Source organism: Heterodontus francisci, chromosome 3 (genome assembly GCF_036365525.1).
Source record: "Heterodontus francisci isolate sHetFra1 chromosome 3, sHetFra1.hap1, whole genome shotgun sequence".
Lineage (NCBI taxonomy): Eukaryota > Metazoa > Chordata > Chondrichthyes > Heterodontiformes > Heterodontidae > Heterodontus > Heterodontus francisci.
Genome location: NC_090373.1, coordinates 159,141,629 through 159,160,550, shown reverse-complemented (window position 1 = coordinate 159,160,550; position 18,922 = coordinate 159,141,629). Strand labels below are relative to the sequence as shown.

The 18,922-nt window shown below is 42.1% G+C and overlaps 1 protein-coding gene across 10 annotated transcripts in view; it reads right to left on the bottom strand.

Annotated features, from left to right (window-relative positions):
- Positions 1-18,922, bottom strand: part of sobpa (sine oculis binding protein homolog (Drosophila) a) — a 420,356-nt gene that overhangs the window by 315,314 nt on the left and 86,120 nt on the right. For all 10 annotated transcript variants that reach the window (XM_068027132.1, XM_068027101.1, XM_068027091.1 and 7 more), the window contains exon 2: positions 3,415-3,553. In XM_068027132.1, coding sequence (XP_067883233.1) covers positions 3,415-3,535 — 121 coding nt within the window. In that variant the 5' untranslated portion in view covers positions 3,536-3,553. The remainder of the gene's footprint in view (positions 1-3,414; positions 3,554-18,922) is intronic.

Sequence of the window (18,922 nt, the reverse complement as noted above, 5' to 3'; positions counted from 1 at the left end):
ATCCTAGGATAAATCCCATCTGGCCCAGGGGACTTATCTATTTTCACACTTTCTTCATTTTCATAGGCGCTGCATGTCATTCACAATTAACACTTTCATTTCCACATTGCTAGTTTTATCGTAACCCCCACATATTGGTGCAAGTTTTTTTTTTAGTAGTTTTGTAGTTCTTTTTTTAAAAGTCTATCTGAAGAACAGTGCCTCGAAGTGTTATATATTTATAGCTATTTTGAAAATGTATCAATCAGCATTATACACTGATGAATATCCTGTGACTTTTGTGCACAGGTGGTCTTGGATATGACATGTGACCTGGTCCATGCATTTAAGATCATGGGGTTGGTCTTTCATTCTACCAGCCCAGTGCATACTGGGAAGGTGGGCAGTTAAAAACAAGGAGGTCATCTACCCACTCGGATGCTGACCATTTGTGACATTAACCAGTAGTGTTTTGCAGATGGATGAGGCATCTGCCTAAAGTGGGAGCCTCATGGTGTTATGCAAGTCCAGGCCCAATTACATTCGTGTAATTCTAACCAAGTTTGAGCAGGGAAGGAGGTCAGCAGCTGGTCTCAAAACAGAAAAGGTCATTCTGGTCAGTCTAAAAGTTTTCTTTGCCAGGCCAGGAGGAGCAGTCGTATCTATCTGAGCTCCACGAGATAAGTCCCCATCTCCCATACCCAGGTGCCACCTCACCCACCTCGGTCACCCCACTCCACCCTCCTAGAGAGACTTCTGAAATCCCCTCCCCGCCATTTATCTGGAAGCTGGCGAATGGCAAAGTAATACCTGATTTTCGCCTGCTGGCAGCTGCACCATGCCAAAAAAAAAAACCATACCCTCCTCTTGCCTACTCCAGGCAGGAAGTGGACCGGTGCCAGTTAAAATTGGCGTGTCCTCCCACCTCTGCTGATGGGAGATCAACTCGCTTTCCCGCCAGTTATCTGCTCAGAGTGAAAATTCACCCTTAATATATATGTCGCTAACTATAGCTACTTATGAACTACTGAGGTCACTCAAAGGGCAGATGTGACTAGTTGTTAAATTCTAGGCTGCACGTCAATTTCTTTGAATCTTTAACAAAGTTTGACATCTTTAGAGTGAAAGATGCAAGGTAGACTCAACATTTTATGTATTATTCTGTACATGATCTTGCATCTACCATGTAAGATGAGGAACACATGATAAGGAACAAGAGAACACAGCAGCTCTGCTTATAAACTGAAGAGCTAAACAGCGGGTTGCTTGACTTGACTGCATTTCTTTTCAAAACCTATTAGTAGAATGTTAGTAAGACTGAAATACCTGAAATGATTCGTTAAATCAAATAGCACTGAAAGAGATGCATCATCTGCTAAAGCACCTTATCAGTTTTGTAATTGCAAGACATCATGATTGTCCCTGTTCCAAAAAGTTGTCTATCTCTGTTCCAAAAAGTTGTCTATGCTGTTAATTTACATAAAAGCTTCATTTAAATTTTAAAAAGCTTAAAACCATATTGCAACAGCTCTCACGGCTGCAGATGCGCCAACCGCTGTGGCTCCCACTTTCTCAGTTAACCGGGTTTAACAAAAAACCCACACAATGTAATTGCTAGAGACGGTACAATATACTTTCTACAATATGCTCCCTAACACAGTGAAGAGCTACTTTAAAATGAAACCCTGCTCATGAAACCAAGACCAATATGTTAATCTCTGAAAAAAACCATGGGAGGCACAGTAAAACCACAAACTCAATATGTACTTTAGAACATATGTTTGCAAATTAGTTGCATGTCATCTGTAATAATTAACAATAGCCAACATTTAGAATAGTAAAAACCATGCACTGAGCAGATGGAACCATGCTGCTTGCTGGTTCTCTACTCACAGTTACAGTCCAACAGGTTTCTGAGATATATTGTCATAAAATACCTTTTTTTTTTTAGGAACTGGAAAAGCCCAGTAAGCCCTGACCCACTGGTCCCTTTGCCACAAATCGACTCGTACTCTCAATGCATCCCTCAATCCCTACTTGGCAGAAAGAAATCAAACTGTCTTTTGAACCCACTTCAACTGCCCACTTCATCGGTCTTTTCTGTTAACATAGCACAATGCTCATTACCTTTTAGCTGAAATCAAGCAAGCAGGGAATGCACAAAGGGACATGGTACAGAACGGCTGTCCCAGAAACAATCCATAACTACAAGATACCAAATAGAATAGCAAAACTGGGTTTGAAAGTGTTGAAATGCCACTTTAAATTGGTGAAAACTTTATTCAACATCCTCCAAATATGTTGAAAACCAATTTCAAGTTCAAGTATGGGTGAAGATTTGATCAAGCCACTCAATTTTTTACTAAGACATTTGTTTTATAAGACACATATTACTTTATTTCCATGGGTCTCCATATAAAGAATAAATTATAATAAGAAAACATCTCTTCATATTCTTGTGAAAGTCTATATCACTGCTTTTTGCAAATATATTTAAAACAGAAAGAATAGATAATGTATTCTGATTCATCAACTAAAGGAAGAAGAAAATTCTTGTTAACTAAAATGACTGTTTTCTTCAACACATTTAAAATTGGGACTGAATGAAGACTAGACCTAACATTTGAGTTAAAGGAAAAAGATTAAAACTAAAATTAGAAGTATTTCTACGAGTGAAACAACATTGGTCAGGGGTCCGCATTTCAAACAGATGTTGAAAATTGGATCAAACAAACCTTATTTATCACAAAGCACCTGTTTATTAGTTCTCAAAGGCCTTGAAGCTATGCTGCAGGATACTAGCTTCCAAACACTTAACACATCTATGTAAAATTCCTCTCATATTCTGGAAGAGGCATCAATCCATTTATTTTAAGATGGCTATTATTTCTGCTAAAATAGCAGAGCAGGTAATTTCAGACAAAAGTTTTAAGCATTCACTGATATCCCACAGCGTAACTGCAAACCCAGCATTTTATGTAACCTTGTGAGAAGTGAACAAATGCTGTGTGTGTCAAAAAACTTGGCTTGAAATCATTCTTAAAGAGACTGAAATTAAAATATGGAAGCAAAAAAAAAACCCCGAAAAAATTTAAGTAACTTTTTTCTCGGACTAAAACTTAAATATGAGCCAAGTTGGGAGACAAAAGACTCAAATATAATGAGGATTAAGCTTATCTGAGCTTTATAAATAAAAATAACACAAAAAATTCCAGGTCTCGTGTCGCAACTAAAACTACAATTAAAGTCAAAATGAACTTCAGGACCAAAGACAAGACTGAACATTCAGTGCTCTAATCCAATGACCTATCCTCCAACCGACAGACTGCTGTACTCCAAAGTGGCAGCTCTGGAGAATTTCTAACTACAATCAACCAACACATGCGACATAAAATGAACATAGAACACACAATGCAAGACAGAGGCTTTCTTTACCTTTCAACACAGAAACATGTTGGCGGCCCTCAACATCCACAGCGTAGTTCTTAATCTCAATGTCTTCCCCTTCTTTTAATTCCACTTTATCATAGCCATACCAGCCAAGGAGTTCATTCATGGTGTTTTCTGCAAAATTCTGACAGAAAGGAATTAAATATTGGTGTAAGCAATCAATAATCATTTGGGTAGATGGGTGCATTAACAGAACCTCTCACTCTCTCAGCAGTTCACAAGATACTTTTACCTATCTCCTGCCTTCTACACTGATGGCAAGTCATATCCAACAAAGTTAATGTTCTTGAACCTTAAACTGGACCGTCTCAGATATTTAAAGATGCATTTTGGTGCACATTCACTCCATGGTATTTGAAACATTGTCGGTGCTGTTTCAGCAAGGTCATTGGGTCAGGTCCAGCACAGTTGTTACCAGTCAACGTGGGCATTTTTCCAGGTACCAGTCACTTCTCATTGTATATAAATCACTGATTTTTTTTCTTGCTTAATGGACTCAATTTAATGAATAGGATCATTTAATTCAATTCTTTGTGCTTTAATTTGACTGAGCACCTGACCTACAGCAGGATTCGTTCATCGGCTTGAAATGCAAGGTTTTTTTCCATACTTTAAAAAAAAAAGTCAAGTTATGAAATAATTCAAACTTCAGTGTCCTACAGCAACAAAGCTGTCGATTCCATGTATATGCACTGGGAATGGAATGACTGCCCACGTGACAAGCAAGAGTGCAGTGGTATAAGGACAGACAGATTTTATTTTAATAAACCTCTTGTTGGTGTCATGGTGTAACTGTGGCCATGCTGGCTGGAAAAATAAAAAGTGACTTTAATAAACATAAAACATTCTTAGTGCTAACATGGATAATGTTTAATTGTTTCTTCCCTTCAAAGTGGACTAGTGTCACTTATCAAAGTCATCTGTATTTTGAAAATGAAAACACTTAGCAATGAAGTACGCATATTGTCACATTTTACAAATCTTGGTTTGCAATGCACTACAAAGTAGATCTGAAAGTGGTTACACTCCTTTCTGTTCTATTTTCGGAAGGCAAGAAGAAAGAACTTGCATTTGTGTCGCACTTTATCACATCTTCAGGAATCACAAAAGCTCTTGACAATCAACAAGTTACTTTAGATGTGCAGTCATTGATGTTATGGAACAAATAGGACAGCCAATTTGCATACAGCGAGGTTCCAAAAACAACACAAAAGCAAAATACTGTGGATGCAATAGGGCAAAAATAAAGTATTTACTTTTGATTTAAAAAACAACTAAATCATATGTGGATGTGTAGCTATTGTCATGCAGACCCCCACCTGCCAAGAATAAGGCATATTAATTTTGCCACATGAACATTGATTTTAAACTGTTGCTGGAGTGAACAAATAACTTGTTAAAGAGATCACCAGACCTTTGACTGGAGGACATTTGCATACTAAGAGACGGTGCTTGTGGAGACAAAGAACTGTTCCCTGATCCAATTAACCCAAATGGATTTTGATCATCAGACACTAAAGGTGTAAGGAAGTGCATTCCAGGGACTGCTAAGATGATACAGTCCACAAAGCCAGGACTGGTTAAACCAGCTGGTCACATGACTGGTCTAGGTTTTTGAAGGAGACACAGGACAGTTTGAAAGGAGAAGGCAGTTTTGCAACTGAAGCTGGAACAAGGAAGCCTCTATCCTGGCTGTCTCTCTCTCACTTTCACCCAAGCCAGTGGACTCATGGAAGACACATAAACCTCAAGAGAGAAAAGTCTCTGACATCGAAACAAGTTGAAGTGTGAACTGGGCCCCAACGAACAGCAGGACATATCGGCAACCAAAGACTCCACATTGAACTCAAAGGACTGTAATTATAATCCCGATATTGCCTCAAACTTTTCCCCTTTATTCTTTTCTACTTTTTCTGTCTCTACCTGCGTGTATATTTATTGCATATGCATGCTAGCGTGGTCACGTCGCATAGTCATGGTCTTTAACTGGATTAGAGTTTAAGATTAATAAACTTCCACCTTTCTTGTTTAAATCTAAGGAAACCTGTCTGATTTCTTTGCCTTACAATTGGAACAGTGAACAAGGATTCACTCAGGTGGAGCTAAAAACACGGTATTTCTAAAATTAAATCCTGTTACAGTTAAACCAGGCAAAGGCTGAGAGGGAATCCCTAGACCCCTTCTCACCTGATCGTAACACTATCTGTTTAGAAATCTTGGGTCTTAGTGTCTATATTTGTCTATACATGAGATATGCTGAATTCTGATGAGCTCAAAGATCTCAGAAACCAATCATTCCTATCCTTCACCAGATCCTAACACAGTCCTCATCCTCAGTCTTCCTTCACCAGACCCCACCACACTCCTCATCCCGTGTTCCTTCACTAGATCCTAACGCAGTCCTCACGCCCAGTATTCCTTTACTAGACTCTAACACACTCCTCACCCCAAGTGTTCCTTCACCAGATCCTAACACACTCCTCACCCTGTGTTCATTCACTCGACCGTAACACACTCCTCATCCATAGTATACCCTCACTGGACCCTAAAACACTTCTTAACCCCAGTCTATAGCTCCACCCTCAATGTTCCTTCAACAGACCCCAATCCTAGTGTTCCTTCACCTCACATATCCTTGCTCCCAATCTCCTGGGTTCTCCCAGGCTGATTACAGAAGATTCATGAGTAAATTTTTATAAGCACAGACTGAATAACGATAAAAATACCCCTAGTGTGCATGTGTGCAACAGTAACTGTGTAAAGTGTTTTGAGCTGATTAAACATGATTAGGTGTTACATAAAAGCAAGTAACTATATTTTTGTACAATGCACATTTTCAACTACATTACAAAATTGGAACCCTTTTCCAGCTTGCTTGCACGGGGAGGAAATGCTGCAGCCAAATACAGCAGCTTCCAACTCATACAGTTCTGGCAGAGAACATGAAAACAAGCAAGAGATCCGTCTGAATAAGCTTTTTGAGATAAATTTTCCTATATGAAAACAGTATATCAAGGCAAAACGGCACGGCACTCTGGTACTCATACCAATACATCCTTAGGCACCTGCTAACAGAAAAATTGTGGGCTTTTTCTGATATTTCATTTAACCCCAAGCATTTTGAAAAATAAACCAGATTAATACCTTAAGCAAGTGTTGGTGACAGCACCACAAGTAGAAATATAATGTACTGCAAGTGTGTTTCCAGCAATAAACCAATTAACTTAATTTTGCAACAGATTTGATGCGACAGATCATTTATCTAGTGCAATACAAAAGGAGAGTGAAAGCTGAATTAACCTAGTGCCATCAAGTTTATTTGAAGGGTTATTAATTGCTCTTAGGATAATCTACTCCTCCACGACAGCTTACAACTATTTTTACTTCAAAATACATAGCCAAATGTTTTCTTATCTGAGCAGACAATTACCCAAAAATGTTTGGATACCTCTCCCTCCCACCCCACAAACAGATTTCAATCGTTCTCGATCATGAGGGGGTCTCACCTCAGGATTTCAGCTGGGCCATTGCACAGGATGTGGACATTGCTGGCTAGCCCAGCATTTATTACCCATCTCTAATTGCACTTGACAAGTTGGTGCTGAACTCCCTTCTTGAACCGCTGTCATCTGTATGTTGTAGGTACAACCCACAGTGCTGTTCAATAGGGATTTGCAGGATTTTCATGATGAAAGAAAGGTGATATAGTTCCAAGTCAGGATGTTGCAAGTGTTGAAGGGGAACTTGCAGGTGGTAGTATTTGCATGCAGCTGCTGCACTTGTCCTTCTAGGCAACAGAGGTCAGGGGTTGGAAGGTGCTAAGGTCTGTTGAAGAAGCTTTGGTGAGCTTTTGCAGTGCATCTTGTAGATGGTACACACTGCAGCCACAGTGCGCCTGTGGTGAATGGGGTGCTGATCAAGCAGGCTGCTTTGTCCTGGATAGTGTTGAGCTTCTTGAATGTTGTTGGAGCTGCATTCATTCAGGCTAGTGGGGAGTATTCCATCACACTCCTGACTTGTGCCTTGCAAATGATTGAGGGGCTTTGGGGAGTCAGGAAGTCAGTTACTTGCTGCAGAATTCCCAGCCTCTAACCCCTCTTGTAGCTACAGTATTTATGTGGCTGGTCCAGTTAAGTTTCTGTTCAATGGTTACCCCCAGGATGTTGATGATGGGGGATTCAGCGATGGTAATGTTGTTGAATGTCAAGGGAGGTGGTGATTGTACTCACTCTTGTTGGAGGTGATCATTGCCTGGCACTTGTGTGGCCCGAATGTTACTTGCCACATCAGTCCAAGAATGAATATTGTTTGGGTTATGTTGCATCCAGGCACGTACTGCTTCAATATATGAGGAGTTGCGAAGAGTACTGAACTCTGCAATCAGCAGCAAATATCCCCACTTCTGACCTTTCAATGGAGGGAAGGTCAATGATGTAGCAGTTGCAGATGGTTGGGCCTAGGACACTACGCTGAGGAAATCCTGCAGTGATGTCCTGGGACTGAGATGATTGACCTCCAACAACCACAGCCATCTTCCTTTGTGCTAGGTATGACTTGAACCAGTGGAGAATTTTCCCCAATTCCCCTTGACTTGAATTTTGCTAGGGTTCATTGATACCATACTCGGTCAAATGCTGCCTTCATGTCAAGAGCAGTCACTCTCACCTCACCTCTGGAATTCGTCTCTTTTATCCATGCTTGGACAAAGGCTATAATGAGGTCAGGAGCTGAGTGGCCCTGGTGGAACCCAAAACCAGCATCAATGAGCAACTTGTTGCTGAGTAAGTGCCGCATGACACTGTCGACGACACCTTTCATCACTTTGCTATGTCTGGGAGTAAACTAATGGAGCGGTAAATGGCTGGGTTCGATTTGTCCTGCTTTTTGTGTACAGAACGTACCTGGGCAATGTTCCATATTGACGGGTAGATACCCCTCTTGTAGCTGTATTGGAACAGCTTGGCTAGGGGAGCGACATGTTCTGGAGCACAACTCTTCAGTACTATTGCCAGAATGTTGTCAGGACCTTTGCTATGTATCCATTGCCTTCAGCCATTTCTTGATACCACGTGGAGTGAATCGAATTGGCTGAGGTCTGTGATGCTGGGGACCTCAGGTGGCAGCTGAGCCGAATCATTCGCTCAGCACTTCTGGCCAAAGACAGCAGTAAATGCTTCAGCCATGTCCTTTGCACTGATGCACAGGGCTCCCCCACCATTGAAGGTTGGTTTGTTCATGGACACTCCTCCCATTAGTTGTTTAATTATCCACCACTATTTATCACTGGATGTGGCAAAGCTTAGATTTGATCCGTTAGTTGTGGGATCATTTAGCCCTGTCGACCGCATGCTGCTTCTGCTGTTCAGCATGCAAGTGTTGTAGCTTCACCAGGTTGGTACCTCATATTTGTTTCTCTTCTACACTGCTCATAGAACCAGGGTTGGTCCTCTGGATTGATGGTAATGCTAGAGTGAGGGATATGCCAGGTCATGAAGTTACAGATTGATTACAATCCTGCTGCTGATGGCCCACAGCGCCTCATGGATGCCCAGTTTTGAGCTGCTAGATCTGTTCTGAATCTATCCCATTTAGCATGGTGGTAATGCCACACCTGATAGAAGGTGAACTCAGTGTGAAGACAGGACTTTGCTTCCACAAGGACTGTGCAGAGGTCTCCCCTACCAGTACTGTCAAGGATAGATACATCTGCAACATGTAGATTGATGAGGACAAGGTCAAGTAGGTTTTCCCTCATGTTGGTTCTCTCACCACCAGCTATATCCTTCAGGACTTGGCCAGCTCGGTCAGTAGTGGTGCTGCCGAGCCACTCTTGGTTATGGACATTGAAGTCCCCCAGCCAGAGTACTTTCTGTGGCCTTGCTACCTTCACTGCTTCTTCCAATTGGTGTTCAACATGGACAGATACTGAATCATTAGCTGAGGGAGGGTGGTAGGTGGTAATCAGCAGGAAGTTTCAATATGGTATAAGCCTGATATGACAAATTCAGCAACCTCCCTTCCAGTGCAGCCAGTAATTTATGTACTCGCCACATCAACCAGCAGCATCATGCTACAGCACGAATTAAGCCGAGACAGCTCAACTCTATTCCACAGGGTTAAAACATCAAGGACACAGGTAATGAACACGGCTAATGATGCCGTCATTTCTTTTTAGCTTGAAGATAGCTTTAAGTGCTCATTATTTACTTCAAGTACTTTTTTCCTTTCTTGCAAAATTGTTTTGATTATTTTCAGGTGTTAAATATTGGGTTTCATTGTTGACTTTGTTTTTTCCAAGTTTCTTTTGATCTGGCTTCAGGAAATAAAATACAGAACTTGATAAACTAAAATATTTAAATATTTGACTTCCACAATATGTAATGCACAGAATTGCCTTCTATTGCTGGAGGGCAATGTAAAAGTAGATCAAGGCTGGGATCTTATACATCCATTCAAAAGGACAGGTGGGGCTTTAGTTTAACATCTCATTCAAGAGACAGCACCTTCGATAATGCAGTGCTCCCTCAGTACTGCACTGAAGTGTCAGTCTGCTGTAGATAAGCACCGAGAAAGCATAGAGGAAGTTGTCATTGTGGTGCTCATGACCTCATCCATTGATGTTTTATTAGAGGATGCTGCTTGAAGTGTGTGTACATGTTGGTTATTAGGAAGAAACCTCGGTGAACGGGTCTGTTTAATTCTATTTCATTGAAGTCATGTACACAAGCTAGTTTTTTGTGGGTCATCTGTGTAGTACCCCAGGATGATATGAAATTTGCAGTCCATCTGTCTTCATTCATCCATCCTAAACAACCCTACCCTCTTTCCCACCTGTATCCTCCTTTCTCCATTGCTGTAGCTAACGGTTGGTTAAATGATTACATGACGTGTGCCTGAATTGTGTTTGGATGTCCATTTCAAGTGTAGATCACTCTCTGCATGAAAAACCTTCAAATATCAGTCGTCAAGTTACCATTTACTAATTTAATCCCATGTCCCAAGCCAACGCTGACACTCCTGAACACTTGGCGACAATTCTGACAATGGACTGCCTGTGGACTGGTCTGGCAAAGAGTCGACGTCCAAAACTAACCAGCATTTTCTATATTATTTCGTACTTTTGCAAATTTTTTCTAAGTTCTCACCAATGGTCAGGGCAACTGCACAACTGCTCGATTTATTTTGAAATCAAGAGAAAGGTAAGTTTGGATGTGTTATCTCTTGCAAGAAATAAGATTAGATTTTAGATTAGAGATACAGCACTGAAACAGGCCCTTCGGCCCACCGAGTCTGTGCCGAACATCAACCACCCATTTATACTAATCCTACACTAATCCCATATTCCTACCAAACATCCCCACCTGTCCCTATATTTCCCTACCACCTACCTATACTAGTGACAATTTATAATGGCCAATTTACCTATCAACCTGCAAGTCTTTTGGCTTGTGGGAGGAAACCGGAGCACCCGGAGAAAACCCACGCAGACACAGGGAGAACTTGCAAACTCCACACAGGCAGTACCCGGAATCGAACCCGGGTCCCTGGAGCTGTGAGGCTGCGGTGCTAACCACTGCGCCACTGTATAAAATAAGGATTTTTTTTCCACATGCAAGTCTATTAACAAACCTATATACCCAACCGTTGTGGGAAAACCTACATTAATATATTGATACATTATACATAGATCAAAATAATATAAAACTCCCAGCCTTCTTGTGCTTCGCATGCTGTATATTCTACAGCACAATCCATTTAAGTTCACTTCCCCACTTTATGTCACTAGACCCCAACTTCCATCACCAATGAATAAATCTATTTATAATACCATACAATATAATTCATAATGAATCAAGTTACATTGCTCAGGAACAATTTTCTGATTCATTTCTCATTTCATAAGTGTCCTATCAAGGTTCATAAAGATGACAGGATCCTGCTGCTGAGGTGGTGTTGTAAACACTTTATGGCACAGTAAAGAATTTATCAAGCTTCGGGCCATGCTGACTGCAGAAAATCAGAACCCTGTGCACTTTTGCTGGGTGTAATTAATGTTGACGTCTCTCTCAAGATCCAATTTCCCCACCCCCTCCACAGGATCAATGTTTGTCCGCTTGTAATTCCAAAAATTCATTTTAATTGAGCTTTGAAAGTAAACAGATGAGTGAGAGCAGAAAATCAATGTTTAGCCATCAACCATTAAATGCTACATCAACAGAAAGAGTCAGAGGGAGCGAGCCTGAGGGAAAATACTGCCGGAGACCAACAGGTAAAAGCAGCAGTGGGGAGTCAGTTTGGTGGGGGAGGGGTGGGGGGGGGGGGGGGAAGAGGAAAACAATGGGAGAGAGCACACAAGAGCGTGAGCACCTAAGGGAAAAAATACCAGAGACCAACAAATAAAATCAGCAGAGGGGAGTCAGCGGAAGAGAGAGAGAGAGAGAGAGATTGAGTTGGTATGTGAGACTCAGCAGCAGTCAGAGAGAGTGCACTGTAAGAATGAATCAATAACAATAAAATATCAAGGACAGCAGGTAGGTGATTCGATGTTCGGAGAGCCCGTAGGTGAGGAGCATATAGCTGAAGGAGCTCAGGGACACAGCAGCACAGTGGAGTGAGTGTGAGCTTCAGCGACTGGGGTAAAAAGAAACTAAAAGTATGGTCAGCACGAGTGGGGTAAGTATAACAGTTAGTGAATTAATAATAGCATTTGCACAGAGCAGGTCTAGAGGCATTAGTTAAAATTAATAGTTTAAACAAGGTACGAACTAATTCTTAAAGAGGGAATATAGATTTTTTTCTTAGATCGTGGATGAGCAGCTGAGACCTGTTGCTTGCAATTTCAGCACCTTGTGGGAACTGCAGGACACTTAATGAGCTGTATTCTATACAGACCTCGACATCAGGAATGGTGGCAGGGGCGGGGGGCATGAAGACAGCGCCAGATGAGGCCTTTTGGTGGGGGGATAATGGTCAGATTGTGAAGGTAAGTGTTTTTTGGGGGGAAAGGGCAAATAATTAATTTAACTGATATCGCGGGGATGGCAGAGAGTCAAAAGAAATGTATTTATTTATTTTATTTCAATTTCACTTTAAATATTTAAATGTCCCGGTAGGGCTGAGAGCCCTTTAAAAATGACGTCAGCGCCTATGCACAGGCAACTGGCGCCATTGCTGAATACGGACAGCCCGCTCCCTCCATGTGATCGGGGTTGGGGGGGGAGGGGGGTGGCGGAGCCAGCTCACCCCAGCTACTTAAATGAGCCACCACGCTTGGAATCGCGGTGGCGCTTTGGCGTGTGGCCCGCACAGGCGGGCCGCCATTTTTCACGCCGTCACCTATTTCGATGGCGCACTTATGAACTTCAGCCCATTGCGTCTTGGTGGACCCCATGTGTAGGAACTGTCTCTACTTGTTTGAGCTCGAGCTCGAGTTGTCCAAGCTTGAGGAGTGGCTGGAATCATTGTGGTGCATCAGGAAGGACAAGAGTTTCCTGAATCATACATTCTGAGAGATGGTCACCCAGAGGCACTAAGAGTTCAGGATAGTAGATGGAACAGTAGGAAGAGGCAGGATGTGCAGGAATCTTTGGGTGTGTGATATTCTCAAACCAGGACTCAGCTTTGGAGACTGTCGGGAGTGACGATACCTTGAAGGAGTGCAGACTAGACCATGTCACCAATGGGCAAGGGACTGCACAGGAGAGAACAGCAAAGAGTAGAAATATAGTCATTATAGGAGATTCCATAGTCAGGGGGACAGACAGGCATTTCTATGGCCATCATCATGCGCCCAGCATGGTGTGCTGCCTCTCTGTGCCAGCGTAAAGGACATCATGGAGAGGGTGCAGAATATTCTGCAGAAAGAAGGAATCAGCTAGAAGTTGTGGTACACATCAGTACCGACTGAGAGGGCAGGTACTGAGGTCTTTTGGTCAGATTTTCAGGAGCTAGAGAGGAAGTTAAAAAGTAGAACCTCGAAGGTGGGAATCTCTGGATTACTACCAATGCCACGTGCTAGCGAGAGTAGAAATAGGAAGATAAGGAGGATCAATGCGTGGCTTGAGGCATGGTGCAGGAGGGAGGGCTTCAGATTCTTGGGGCATTGGGACCAGTTCTAGGGCAGAAGGCACAGGTTGCACCTCAACAGGACTGGGACCAATGTCCTCGCGTAAGGTTCACTAGTGTGGTTAGGGAAGATTAAACTAAATTGGAAGGGGAATGGGCACCAGCATACTGAAATAGAAAAGAGGAAAAGTGCACAAGGTGAGAGTTTAGAGATACAGCACTGAAACAGGCCCTTCGGCCCACCGAGTCTGTGCCAACCATCAACCACCCATTTATACTAATCCTACACTAATCCCATATTCCTACCACATCCCCACCTGTCCCTATATTTCCCTACCACCTACCTATACTAGGGGCAATTTCTAATGGCCAATTTACCTATCAACCTGCAAGTCTTTGGCATGTGGGAGGAAACCGGAGCACCCGGAGGAAACCCACGCAGACAGGGAGAACTTGCACACTCCACACAGGCAGTACCCAGAATTGAACCCGGGTCGCTGGAGCTGTGAGGCTGCAGTGCTAACCACTGCGCCAGAGTGTTTGATAGTAATAGAGAAGGAAGTAGTACCACATTAGATAGGAACAGGCCAACAAAGACTATGAGGAGTACAAAGACAGGTGTTGAATGCATGTATATAAATGCAAAAAGTATGGTGAATAAGATTGGTGAGCTGCGGGAATATGATAAAGTGGCAATAACGGAAACATGGCTTAAAAATGGCAAAAACAAGGTACTTAATATTGAAGGATACAAAGTATTCAGAAAAGATAGGGAAGGAAGAAAGGGAGGTGGGGTGGCGGTCCTGATTAGAGAAGACATTGTAGTGTTGGAAAGAGAGGATGTCCTTGAGGGGGCAAAGACAGAATGCATTTGGTTAGAGTTGAGAAGCAAAAAGAGTATACTTTATTGGCCTCCAAATAATGAGACAGAGGAGCAAATCTGCAGGGAAATCACAGTGAGAACTATAGAGTGGGGATACTGGGGAATTTATCCAAATATTGATTGGGCTAATGTTAGAATACAGGGAAAGAATGGGGAGGGATATCTGAAATGTGTTCAGGAGAACTTTCCTGACCACTATGTCCTCTGTCCAACTAGGAAGGAGGCATTGCTGGATCTGCTATTGGGGAACAAGGTGGAAAGTGGACCAAGTGTCTGTAGGAAAACACTGTGGGGTATCATAAGGTTTAGATTAGTAATGGAGAAGAGCAAGGAACAATCTAAAGTAGAAATTCTAAATTTGAAGATGGTTAACTTCGACGGGTTGAGAGGGGAGCTAGCCAGAGTAAAACAAAACCAAAGACTTCTAGGAAAAACTGTAACTCAACAACGGTTGATCTTTATGGAGATGTTTCAGATACAGGTTAGGTGCTTTCCAACAAGAGGGAAAGACTGGGGAACCAAAGATAGGGATCCTCGTGAGACAGAGGAAGATAGAGAATATGATGAAACAAAAAAAAGAGGGTGTATGATGCATGTCAGGTGAATTCTTCAAGAGAGAACCAGGCCAAATACAAAAAAGCTGAGACAGGAAGGGAAGTGGAAAATAAGACTGGCAAAGAGAGAATAGGAGAAGAGAATGGCAGTTAACATACAAGGGAACCCAAAAGTCTTTTCCCAGCATGTAATAGTAAGCATGTCTGAAGAGGTGGGGTGGGGCCTATTAGAGATAGAGGGTGATATTTGCTTAGAGGCATAGGGCAAGGCTAGAATACTTAATGAGTACTTTGTACCGGTATTTACTAAGGAAGAGGATACTGACAAAACATCTGTGGAAGTGGAGATGGTAGAGGTAACAGATGGGGTGCAAATTGAAAGACAGAATGTACTGGAAAGGCTGCGGGTGATTAGGGTGGCCTGGTCTGGATGGCTTGTCTCACAGGTTTCTCAAGGAAGTGGGAGTGAAGATAGCAGAAGGGCTTTAATCTTCCGATCTTCCCTAGATATGGGGGAGGTGCCAGAGGCTTGGGCAATGGCAACAGTGACACCCTTATTCAAGAAAGGGTGTAAGGACAATCCTAGCATCTACAGGCCAGTCAGTTTAATATCAGTGGTGGGTAAGGTTTTGAAAACAACAATCAGCGAAAAAAATCAACAGGCATTTGGAGAGGTTGAGTTAATTAAAGACAGCCAGCAAGGATTTGTAAAAGGCAGATCATTCTTGACTAACCTAATTGAATTTTTTGATGTAGTAATAGAGAAGGTTGATGAAGGAAATGCGATAGATGTTGTCTATATGGATTTTAAGAAAGCATTTGACAAAGTAACACATAAAAGGCTGGTTAACAAAATTGTGGATCATATAATAAGTGGGTCAGTGCCAGCTTGGGTAAAAAAAATGGCTTAAGGACAGAAAACAGCAAGTTGTAGTAAATAGTTATTTTTCAGGCTGAAGGATGGTAGACAGTGGTGTTTTCCAAGGTTCAGTGCACAGACGGCTGCTTTATACATTATACAATATATATATGACTTGGATTTTGGAATACAGAGTAAATGTTTTTTAATTTGCCAATGATGCCAAACTTGGACATGTGGCAGACAGTGAGGATGATACCAATTAACTGCAAAAGGACATAGATAGGCTAGCAGAATGGGCAGACAAGTAGCAGATGCAAATTAATATAAAGAAGTATGAGGTTGTGTATTTTGGCGGAAGGGATAGTGAGGGGTAATATCGACTTCATGGCACAGTTCTAAAAAGTGTGCAGGAACAGAGAGACCTAGGGGGTTCATGTGCATAGATCTTTGTAGGTGGCAGGATATATTAAGAGAGCAGTTAGCAAAGCATATGGGATAAATAGAGGTATTGAGTACAAAAGCAAGGAAGTTATGCTAAACCTTTATAAAGTTCTGGTTGTGCCACAATTAGAGAATTGCATCCAGTTCTAGTCACCACACTTTAGGAAGTATGTGAGGGTCCTTGAGAGGGTGCAGAGGAGATTTAACAGAATGGTTGCAGGGATGGGGGATTTTACATACAAAGTTAGGTTGGAAAAGCTGGGTTTTTTCTCCTAGGAGCAAAGGAGATTGAGGGGAGATTTGATAGGTATACAAGATTATGACAGGTTTAGATAAGGTTAATTAAGAAAAAATTTCCCATTAGCTAATGGTAAAATGGCTGAGGAGACACAGCTTTTTTATGCAGCGAGTGGCAATCACCAGGAACTCATTGCCTGTGAAGGTGGTGGAAGCAGAGATGATCAATGATTTCAAAAGGAAATTGGATGGGCACTTGAGGTAAATAAATTTGCAGGGCTACAGGGATAGAGCGGGGGAATTGGACTGACTGCATTGCTTTACAGAGAGCCGACATGGACTTGATGGGCCGTAATGACTAATGAACAATCTCATCACAAACAATGCAATATGCAAATCAGTATCAATGCACTTTTGACAGAGCTTTCAGAGTAGCTGCAGATGGATAAATGGGAGAGTATTGCATCATCAGATGTTTTCATTTAAGGAGCTTCTATTCAATAAAGTTTGAATGAAAACACAAAAGGAATCCGACAACCACTGTAGCATTCACTGGAGAAGAAATATGAGACCATCATTTTGCATCAACATAGCAGTCCCTCAGTGGAGTACCACTGATGTACCATGACTTCTCATAGTAAACATTGGGGTACTGTTAACTTTCAACAGTGGAGGAAGATAAGTGGAGCATTAACAGATCATTACAATATTCCAAAATTCTCTGGATGCGGGAAAGGTTCCAGTGGATTGGAAAAATGCTAATATAATGCCCTTATTCAAAAAGGGAGAGAGGCAGAAAGTAGGAAACTATAGACCAGTTAGTTTACCATCTGTCATTGGGAAATTGTTAGAATCCATTATTAAGGAAGTAATAACAGGACATTTAGAAAGTCAAAATGCAATTCATCAGAGTCAGCATGAGTTTATGAAGGGTAAATCGTGTTTGACTAATTTGCTAGAGTTCTTTGAAGATGTAACAAGTAAAGTGAATAATAGGGATCCTGTAGATGTGGTATATCTGGAGTTCCAGAAGGCATTGATAAGGTGCCGCACAAAAGGTTAATACACAAGGTAAGATCACATGCGGTTGGGGCAATTTATTAGCTTGGATAGAGGATTGGCTTAACAACAGAAAACAGAGAGTCAGGATAAATGGGTCTTTTTTTTGGTTGGCAAGATGTAACTAGTGGTGTGCCACAGGGTTCGGTCCTCAGGTCCCAATTATTTACAATCTATATTAATGACTTGGATGCAGGGATAGAAGGTACCAAAGCCAAATTTGCAGATAACACTAAAATAGGTGGGACAGTAAGTTGCAATAAAGAAATAAGAAATTTACAAATGGATATTTATTTTATTTAGAGATACAGCACTGAAACAGGCCCTTCAGCCCACCAAGTGTGTGCCGACCAACAACCACCCATTTATACTAACCCTACATTAATCCCATATTCTCTACCACATCCCCACCATTCTCCTACCACTTACCTACACTAGGGGCAATTTACAATGGCCAATTTACCTATCAACTTGCAAGTCTTTTGGAGGTGGGAGGAAACCGGAGCACCCGGCGGAAACCCACGCAGACACAGGGAGAACTTGCAAACTCCGCACAGGCAGTACCCAGAATTGAACCCAGGTCACTGGAGCTGAGAGGCTGCGGTGCTAACCACTACACCACTGTGCCGCCCAAATATGGAAAGGTTAGATGAATGGGCCAAAATTTGGCAGATCAAGTTTAACGTGGATAAGTGTGAGGTTATCCATTTTGGTCGGAAAAATAGAAAGGCAAATTATTATCTAAATGGAGAGAAACTTCAGAGTGCTTCGGCGCAGAGGGATCTGGGTGTCCTCATGCATGAATCGCAGAAAACTAGTATGTGGGTACAGCAGGTAATAAGGAAGGCAAATGGAATTTTGGCATTTATTGCTAAAGGAATAGAGTATAAAAGTAGGGATGTGTTGCTGCAACTGTACAAGACATTAGTGAGACTGCACCTGAAGTATTGCGTACAGATTTGGTCCCCTTACTTGAGGAGGGATGTCGTTGCATTGGAGGCAGTTCAGAGGTGGTTCACTGGATTGATTCCAGAGATGAGGGGTTATGAAGAGAGATTGAGCAGTTTAGGCCTTTACTCTCTAGAATTTAGAAGAATGAGAGGAGATCTAATTGAGGTATATAAGATGATTAATGGGATTGATGAAGTAGACGTAGAGAGGATGTTTCCTCCTGTGGGGCAATCTAGAATGAGAGGTCAGTTTTAGGATAAGGGGCAGCAGATTTAAAACAGAGATGAGGAGAAATTTGGGCGGCACTGTGGCACAGTGGTTAGCACCGCAGCCTCACAGCTCCAGGGACCCGCGTTCAGTTCTGGGTACTGCCTGTGCGGAGTTTGCAAGTTCTCCCTGTGACCGCGTGGGTTTTCGCCGGGTGCTACGGTTTCCTCCCAC